Genomic DNA, 9,441 nt, shown 5'->3' with positions numbered 1-9,441 from the left:
CTTTTTAAATTTTATGTGTATGAGTGTTTTGCCTGAATATATGTAAGTGCACCACATATGTGCAATGCCCACAGAGGCCAGAAGAGGGTGTTGGATCCCCTGGAACTGGAGTTACGGACAGTTGTTAACTGCCATGTGGGTGCTGGGAATCAAACCCCAGTCCTCTGCAAGAGCAGCTAGTGCTCTTAACACCACTGAGCCATCTCTCCAGCCCCATTCTAGATTGTTTTCAAGAGGTCACACTGCAGGCAGAAATCACTACTGAAGAGCATGCCTCCATCGCTCAGCCCCCAAAGGCGCCCACACAAAGTCAAGGCCAATGAGCACTGTTTGAAATCTCCATATTGTTGCTACCAGGCCTACCTGAAATTTCAAACCTATGATCCTCAGGAATAAGAAATTAAAAGCAAATGCCTGGAAAAAAATTTTAATGTCACCTTCCAAACATGTTTCAAGAGCCGGAGGGGAAGAGTCTCACTGTTCCTCCTTCCTATTTCCTGATTTGGCCTTTGGATCCAAGCATATGAAACACACCTGTACAGGGTAAACTGCTAGCTCAACTTAGAGAGGACTTCCAAACCCCTTGACTAGACTTCTGCAATGTAATACTCAGTAATGTGTACCAACTTAATGGAAAACTCTTTTTTGCAATTTCTTGGAAAAGAAGTGATCATTAATAGAAAAGGGCAGGAAAGTTCCGGTCACATACAAACCATAAAGACCTCTGATCATCAGGAAACACACAGTGATGTATGGTTCGGGTGCAGTGTACACACTCAGAAAACACAATGATAACAGAAAATCATACTCACATAAACCTGGGGATGTATGATATTTGTTCTGCTGCCTGGGCTGCCAATCTAAGGGAGATTCACAAAGTCAGAGAGTCAGCACAGATCTAAGATAACAGACAGCACTAAATTCAGTGACAAGGTAACTTGCTTGAAGGTGGTGTTTGAAAATACTTCCCAGAATGGCATGTCTACAGGTAAACCATCAACTCTTGAGCAATATGGAGAAAACAGCAGTCACTCTACAACCATCTGATGAGTACACACTTTCTCCAGGACCCAGCAACGCAATGAAAAGTATATATGGGAAGAGTTAGCCCTTCCACTGCCTGAAATAAATTCAGGCAGAAAAGTAACCTAGAGAAAAAGAGGTTTGACAACCCCCCCAACCCCTTTTAAGATAGGGAGTGTACCAGAGACCACTGTGAAAATAAACAGTAGTAGAAAAGTGTTCTCCAAGAATATCCTTTATGAGGAAAGCTGCAGGAAGATGCTTCATCGTTCTCTGCTAGCCCTATAACCCTAGGACAAGCTGGGAACACTAGCACAAGGGCGTGCGAGTGCGTTATCAGATAATAAATGGCAGCGGACATCTCTGGCCCGTGTCACAGAGAAAGATTTGGGGACATAGAGCTAAAAAACCAACAAAGTATCTTATAATATGAAAATGTATACAAATGAAGAAGCTCAGCATGTCAGGTACAATCTATGCACGCACGTCTCACACCCACAGACTCAATCACCCCAGATCATGTGGCGTGTACTTAGGCCTATAATGGTCGCACCTGACTGAACATGTACCAATTCTTTTCTTTGTCATCACTCCATAAATGATACAGTACAGCAACCATTTCCATAACACAGGTATGGTGTTAGGTATTGTGAGTAGTCTACAGCTGAGTTAAAGTTTACTGGAGGTGTGCACAGATGTATGCAAACACTACACCACTTAAGCGACCTGAGCACCTAAAGATTTGGGTCTAGGGGTGGACAGCTTAAGTCCTGGAACCTCTCTAGCACTGGTGTAAGGGATGACTATACTGAAGTGTGGCAGGCTATAATCAGCCAATCAAGGCACCTGATGGAATACAAAGCATATATTCCTATCTGACAGAACGTGCTGCTGCCAACTTCCCTCTTGTTTACTATTGACATCACTGTTGCCTGGCTTATCTGCATGTTAATGATATCCATGACTGAATCAATAAATGATATCTTCTTTCGAGAACCAGGGGAGGCAAAGCACTTCATCAGAGTGAAGTTATTACAGGCTTCACTATACGATAGCCAGCGTGGCAGGATGTGGCCATGAACCACTATGCCATCTAATGCTCACTCTGTGGCAGCCACTCACCATAGAGGAAGAGGAATTTTTGTCTGGTGCTGCATATCGGAAGAAGGTCCCAACCTTGTCCACAGACACAGGGCTCACTTGCTCCCAACCATTCACTCGTACTTGCAGTTGATGGATCCGAAGGTCATGGGTGTGTCTGTCAAACAACACAGACAGAACACGGTCTCAGAAGGGAAGGAAAGTAGAAGGGGAGACTCCAATCTGATTTATTGTCTAACAACACAAAGGCAGGTCAGCTAAACCTTCCAGGCTGTAGTGGTCTGAATGAGAACCACCCTAAAGGGTCACTCGGGCAGTTGGTGGCACTGTCTGGGGAGCATCACGGAACTTTGGAACTTTTTTCCAGTGAGGTGTGGCCTCACTGGAGGAAGCGGGTCACTGGGGTGGGCTTTGAGAATTCATAGCCTTGCTCCACTTCCAGTTGCTCTCTCTGCTTCCTGTGTGTGACTGAAGATGTGAGCATTCAGTTTTCTGGTCACCTCTGCCATGCCTCACCACCATGATGGACTCATTCCTCTAGATCTTTATGCCAAATAAACTCTTCCCTCTATAAGTTGCCTTGGTCATGGTATTTTATCAAAGCAACAAAAAACTAATGCATGGGCATTATCTGATGTGAGAGAAATTAAGGGGACAGTTTAACTGGCTTTTATGTCCATGGTACAAGTTGTGAGCTCCAAAGGGCTAGAACAAGCGTGGCATCTGCCCTCCCTCTACACATTGCAAAATCCAGTGCAGTAGTAGCCAGGTCTCTCCTCAACAGTCCCCATCCCAACCTTCAGGAAATAATGACGTCAGTGAAATCAGTTGTGTGGGGTGGTGAAGGGAACTAACACTGAACTGCATAATCATGCTCTGAGGGATACATGAGTTTTTTTCTTGGCTCCTTCGTTGAATCTTCTCCTTCTCCCAGGACCATGACCAGTTGTTGGATCAGGCTCTGGGTGACCACGAACGGGCCTGCAAGACAGGAGCTCTCAGAGCTGCACAGCTCAAGTGCTCAGCTGAAACTGGGGCAGAAGGCAGTGGGCAGAGCAGAAGGCAGTGGGGGAAGATGCACTTCTAATTCTGTTTTAGATTTTGCCTAATTCCACCCAGAGGACTGAAATGAGGAACTGTGTTTGAGGCTGACAGGAAGCAGGGAGGGCACCATGGAGTGGGGTACAGTGAGCCAAGGGGAAAATGCCAAAAAAAGGCATTGAGGCATTTATTTGATGAGTTCAGGCAGAACAGTGGGACCTAAAGTGGATGACAGAACATGAAAACTTTAATTAACGGCAACAACACCAAGGTTAAGCCCTCACTAGGACAGGAGGCGGGACCTATTCACAGATACCACGGACAGTTGCATGACTGCCCTAGGAGCCTGTGAGGGATAGTACACCCCTGGAAACCTTGGTCCCACACAAAGACCCTTTTCGTTCCCCCTGTAAGGCCCCCTGGCACCCACATGTTCAAAAGCCTCGCCACTAGAGTAATGACTACGAGCACAAAGTCGTACGAGAGGAAGAAGTGCTTTGTTGAGGGCAGGTCTGCACATAGACCGGGCACTGTGAGAAGCATGTGGCATGGGAGGCTGAAACCACTCTCTTCCACTTCTGCTCAGCTTGATAGCAATCTGAGACTCAAACACAGTCTGTCTCTATTTCTACCCGTGGTCAGCCTTTCCATTTCAAAACATTTGCAAATAATGGAAAGCCACATTGAATAGTCTATGATCTTTCAGGGAACAGATATAAAAAGCCTTTTTCCATATTTATTCCAGTCTTTCGCTGGCTCCTTCCAGATTCTATGAGCCAGTGGTGCCCTCCAAAGAACTAATCCCACACTGCTTTGAATTTTTGCCCTTCTATTACTGGCCCTGCTTCCTGAGTCTATCTTCTTCCTTAAAGTACTGTAAGGCATATATGTATTTTAAGACTGAGGTCACCATGCTTTATGAAGCCTTTCAGAATAGCCTTTCACCCCACACTGTGGAAAACTGGCCAGAGTGCAATGAACTTGAGTGCTGGGATGCATCTATGACCAGAGTGTGAGACACGGAGGTCATTACTTCACACATTCAGTAAGTGAGAACAGAAAAGAGATGTACTTCTAAGATGGTGTGCCAGTCTATATTTTAAAAGGAATGATTTAAAAGGATGATTTTCAAAGAATCTTTTAAAAATAAAGCATCTAAATCATTAATAAGTGGAAAATAAAACATTAGGGACAAAGTTTTAAATTCACTTCTTATCTTTTAAGGAAAAAGAATGAGTCTAATTTTACCTGTGTCTTAATTTTCCTCTGGCTTCAAATTCAAAGGGGATCTCTTCACCTGTGAGCACTTCTCGCCACTCACTAACATTGTGGGTGTCATCCAGAAACGCTCTGTTGCCCTCTGGAACTACCCCAGGACTCCCACTGTGAGACAGCGCAGCCCTGGAACCAAATCAGATGGCATGTTACCATTCCTGCTGTCTCTACAGGAGCTTTGTGCAGAGGAGCAGAGCTGACTCTCAGCACCAAGGTGGCCCAGCCTCGTCCTCTGTGACCTAAGGAGGACCAGAAAGGCCAGTGACCATAGTTCCTTTCATGCTCAGTCTCAGGTTACTTGGATTTTTAGAAACAGCTAAGGTTGATGCTGGGCATGGTAGCACACATACCTATAATCTCAGCTGAGGCAGGGAAATAAGTTTAAAGCAAGTCTGAGCAACATAGCAAGTTTAAGGCCAGCCTCGGTTCACAGTAAGACCCTGTTGTTTGTGCGTGGGGGGGGGGTGCACATGTGTGTGGTATGTGTGGATATAGGTGGTGTACTGTGCATACATTTATGGAGGCCAGAGGTCAACATCAGGTGTCTTCCTCCTTTTCCCTCCACTTCATTGCTTGAGACAGGGTTTCTTACTAAACTCGAGCTCACCAATTGGCTGAGCTGGCCAGTAAGTTCTAGAGATCTGCCTGTCTCTGCCTCCTGAGTCCTGGGACCACAGATATACACCCAGGGTTAGCAAAGGTCCTGGGTATCCGAATTCAGGTCCTCTGCGAGTACTTTACTGAACGAGCCACCTCCCAGCCCTAAAGTTGTTTTAATTAAAAAATGTCAGTGAAGTACTTGCCCAAGCACAAGGACCTTGTCAACCTTGATCCTTATAACCCATGTAAAAATTCTGAGTGTAATCCAGACCTGGGGAAGGGGAGACAGGAGGATCCCTGGGGCTCACCGACTAGCCAACATAGCCTTATCAAAGAGCTCCAGGCCAGTGGGAGACCCTGTCTCAAAGGAGGTGGATAGCATTCCTGAAGATGACACCCAAGGTTATTCTCTGGCTTTTGTATATATGTGCATATGCACACGCATGAACACAAACACATGCGTGCACACCTACACCCACAAGCACACACATATACACATGCACACAAATGCATTTAAAAAAAAAAAAAGAAAAGAAATAGCTAGGAGCTGTCAGCACCTACTTGCTCACCCCAGAAGTGAGTCTACTGTGTGTAAGCCGAGGCAGGGCTTGCTAAAGGAACACTCCTGTGAAATCTACAATTTAACAAGCCTGAACTGGAGTGGAAAATGCACTGCTGCAGCATTATCACAGTTAGTGGAAGCAGGAGGATGCAGATGACTGCCCCTTACTTTGGGTACTTTATGACACTGGAACGGTCCCCGTGCATTTGGAACTCTCAGCCAATAGCTAGGCAGGCAGAGTCATCAAAAAGGGTTTTCATTTAACTTAGGCAATGTCTCATTTGTCCTCTGGACTCCACCCAATGCCATCTGGGTTAAAGTGTGTTTTAGATCTGAAGACAATTCTTCAGGAGTATGAAGATGGAGGACATTTCCAAAACAGTCTCAGAAGAAAAACTCGAAATGTTTGGTTTCCTGGCTACACAGTTTTCTCAGAGTGTGAAGCCCAAGGAGAGCAAGGGAGACTTCCTTTTGCTCTTAGACACGAACTAGGATGAGCACACCGGGTCTCAGTGAGCATACTCAGACCTGCCCCCCCCCCCATGACTGCAGAATTGGAATGTCCACCATCAGTCTCAGGACAGCAAATTCCTGATGCAGGCATAAGCACAGAAGGGGCCAACCTTGCTCTGCCAGGCTGCTGCAAGGAGGCTCAGGGGCCAGAGATGGCTCCAAAGGCAGGCTGAAAGCTCCTTACCTAGTGGGTGTGGTGGTCAGTGTGGCAAACCACAATGTGCACCCTGTGTGGTTCCGCAGAGCAAAGGGGACAAATGGCTGCCGGCGCTTGGGGGTTTTCACCTCTGCTGTGACAAACAGAAAAAAGGCTATTAACACCCACCTCTATGTGCACAGCAGAAGTACCACAGCTGCCTCCTGTGTGAAGACAGAGGCCAAGAGAGAGTCACCACAGGCTCGCGGCCAGCTTTGTGAGCTGTTGCGCAGTGGCACACACACTGCACACACCGCCTCTGCCCACAGCCCCCATGACTCTCACAGGCCTTACTGCACACACGCACTGCACACACTGCCTTTGCCTACAGCCCTCATGACTCTCACGGGACTTACTGCTCAGAAGAGGGCATCAGGACCTGACCTTAGCTAAAAACCAAGAAAAAGACTGAAACAGAATCTTCCTAAGAAATGCCTTCTAAAGACTAACCCAGAAGGAAGCTTTATACAAAAGTCCTCTTCAGCTAGAGGATGTGCATTAATAGCAAATAAAACATCCACTGTTATTCTCTTGAAGTCATATCGTTTTTCTCCCTGAGGAATCAGGGTCATATTATTGGAAAGTTTTTAAAATGAAATTTTCACCCTTAGTTTTAATGGTGTGTGTGTGTGTGTGTGTGTGTGTGTGTGTGTGCGCGCGGGTGTGTGTGGGGCCCGGTGTGCAGAGCGCAGCAGATGTAACTTAATAGCAAATAAAACATCCACTGTTATTCTCTTGAAGTCATATCGTTTTTCTCCCTGAGGAATCAGGCACATATTATTGGAAAGTTTTTAAAATGAAATTTTCACCCTTAGTTTTAATGGTGTGTGTGTGTGTGTGTGTGTGTGTGTGTGTGCGCGCGCGTGTGCGTGCGCACGCGTGTGCAGAGCTCAGAAGCTGTCACTGGGTGTCTTCCTCTATCATTCTCCACTTTATTTTTGAGATGGGGTCTTCACGTGAATCCAGAGCTCACCAACTGGCCTGACTGGCTGGCCAGCAAACTCTGGAGGTCTGCCTGCCCCCACTCCTCTATCCACCAGCACTAGGATTATAGACATAGGCTACCAACCAGCCTTTCTACATAAGTTCTTAGGATTGAACTCAGGTCCTTGTGGTTACACAGAAGGCACTTTACAACAGAGTCATCTCCCCAGTCTAGCTCACGGTCTAACAGACATCACAGCTACTATAAAGGCGGGCACCATGGAGGCTACAAAAGGAACATTAAGTATGGCTTTGCTTCACAAAACCACCTCGGGTCAGAAAAACTAATGAAAATGATGCAACCAAATTCTAGAGAGAGGTGATCTGACTTTAAAGTCTAAGTGTCCTAAGGACACTCTGCTGTCTAAGGATCCTTCTGCTGTCTGTTCTGGCTAAGGGCCTGCCACTTCCAGTAACCATACAAAGTAAGCCAGAGGTGGCAGCAGGAACCACCAGGCAGTGACAGTCCAGGGAGGGAACACTCCTGGCTGAGGTGCTCATCATGGCACATGGGCCCCAGCCCTCACATTATGTGTTGAGCCTGAAAGCACAAAGACTCCCTGAGAATAACCACACCAATGGTCTTTCGCAGGTGAAAGGATGGCATCTAGAGGGCAGGAAACACTGAGGGCAGAGAACAGAGTGAAGCCAACAGGTCCTCCCACAGATGGGGCCTTGCCCTGCTCTGCCATGATCAGCAGCAGCAGCCTTTGCATTTCAGCAGCTTTCGGACCTGAGTGATGCCAATGAGGAACTTCCGGGGAAGATAAGTTCCCTCTGGACCAGCAGCAGCTCAGAGCCTGCAACACAGCAATCCGCTAAACACATGAATGAGCAGGAGAGTGTTCCTACAGCTTTGTAGAGATGCCGTTAAAGGTAAAGTTTGCCTGGGTCTTTGCTCGCTTCCATCCCAGAGGCTCATTTAGTTCCCCAGATGCTCCCTGAGCAGAAAACGAAATGGTGAGGCTGCAGCAAGAGCAGAGGGGAGAGTAAGCATTTAGCAGCCATCTGCTGGATAAGTGGCGCTCACTGTGCCTGAGAAGCTCCTCCCTCAGAAGCAAGGAGAGTAAAGTTCACTGCAGTAGATAAGAGCCTGGAGGAAAAGGGCCAGATGTGCCTTTCCATCCCAATGTGAGCCAGACTGGAAGTTCCCATTTGCAAATTATATTTAAAAAGAACAGGTGGCAGATGGCTTTGACCACGTTGTAATACAGAATTAAGTACAAAATAGAAACCCATACAAAGATGCATAGCACGGAAGGCACAGTGCACAGGACCCCAAGTTTCCTGTGCTGATCAGCCCTAACAGGATAAAACTCCACAGAGAACACTCAAATCCAAACCCTCCACCAGCATCCAAGTCAACTGTGTCCTTGTCTGGCACAATACCTGAGGAAAAAAACCTCAAATCCATCAAAGAACATTATTTCCTGATGACCTAAAAAAGACTCTACCTCCAGTGAACAAATCCAACCTCTTCATGGGTTGAGAAAACCTAAAGCTTTTCACATTCAAGTTCAGTCTCAAAATTGCACCAGCTAAGGAAACTCCTACCCTTGGACTTCTTTCCCAGAGAAATCTAGCCATCTTAGTAGTATAGGTTTTATGCTATGTAGGAGCTCAGTCTATCAGAAAGGACCTAGTTTGCCAATTTTAGTAAATACGTTGAGGTGCCAGGTCTGCTGCTAGCTAGTCACATGAATGAAGGCAAATTAGTCTGCCTGAGTCCCTGTGTCCTGCCAGCTACACAGGAATCATGAACAGCTTTGCCCGAATGAATATATAACCTATAGGAAAGCTCAGTGATATGAACTCGTGATAAATGAAGATTGGAGCCTCCCCCAACACTCATTAAACACCTTCCAGAAAATCAACCTGCAATACCCCTCTGTATTAATAATCCTGTTCAGTACTATTAGAAAATAGCCTCTCTCCTCTCTCCTCCCCTCCTCTCCTCTCTTCTCTTTTTTTGAATTCTTCTGCACCACTGAAGACTTCACATTGCTGAGAAATTTGACTGCATAAAGCCTTAAAAGAAGCTGCCAGCCTCTTCTGAATTCAGGAATCCTTAGAAGGTGTTGATACACCTTAGTGATCCTGTCTATACCCCTGTTGCCATGACCTTTAACAGAAGTTTCCCAATGGC

At 46.3% G+C, this 9,441-nt stretch overlaps 1 protein-coding gene across 1 annotated transcript in view; it reads right to left on the bottom strand.

Moving 5' to 3' along the window:
* Window positions 1-9,441, bottom strand: part of Vps13d (vacuolar protein sorting 13 homolog D) — a 250,567-nt gene that overhangs the window by 142,371 nt on the left and 98,755 nt on the right. Inside the window, exons 40-43 of the mRNA XM_008849943.3 lie at window positions 6,300-6,405; window positions 4,414-4,566; window positions 2,146-2,281; window positions 813-860 (exon numbers count right to left, since the gene is read on the bottom strand). Of these exons, the coding sequence (XP_008848165.2) occupies window positions 813-860; window positions 2,146-2,281; window positions 4,414-4,566; window positions 6,300-6,405 (443 nt within the window). The remainder of the gene's footprint in view (window positions 1-812; window positions 861-2,145; window positions 2,282-4,413; window positions 4,567-6,299; window positions 6,406-9,441) is intronic.

This window comes from Nannospalax galili, unplaced genomic scaffold, assembly GCF_000622305.1.
Source record: "Nannospalax galili isolate Female #2095 unplaced genomic scaffold, S.galili_v1.0 scaffold1225, whole genome shotgun sequence".
NCBI lineage: Eukaryota > Metazoa > Chordata > Mammalia > Rodentia > Spalacidae > Nannospalax > Nannospalax galili.
This window is presented reverse-complemented; position numbering and strand designations above follow the sequence as displayed.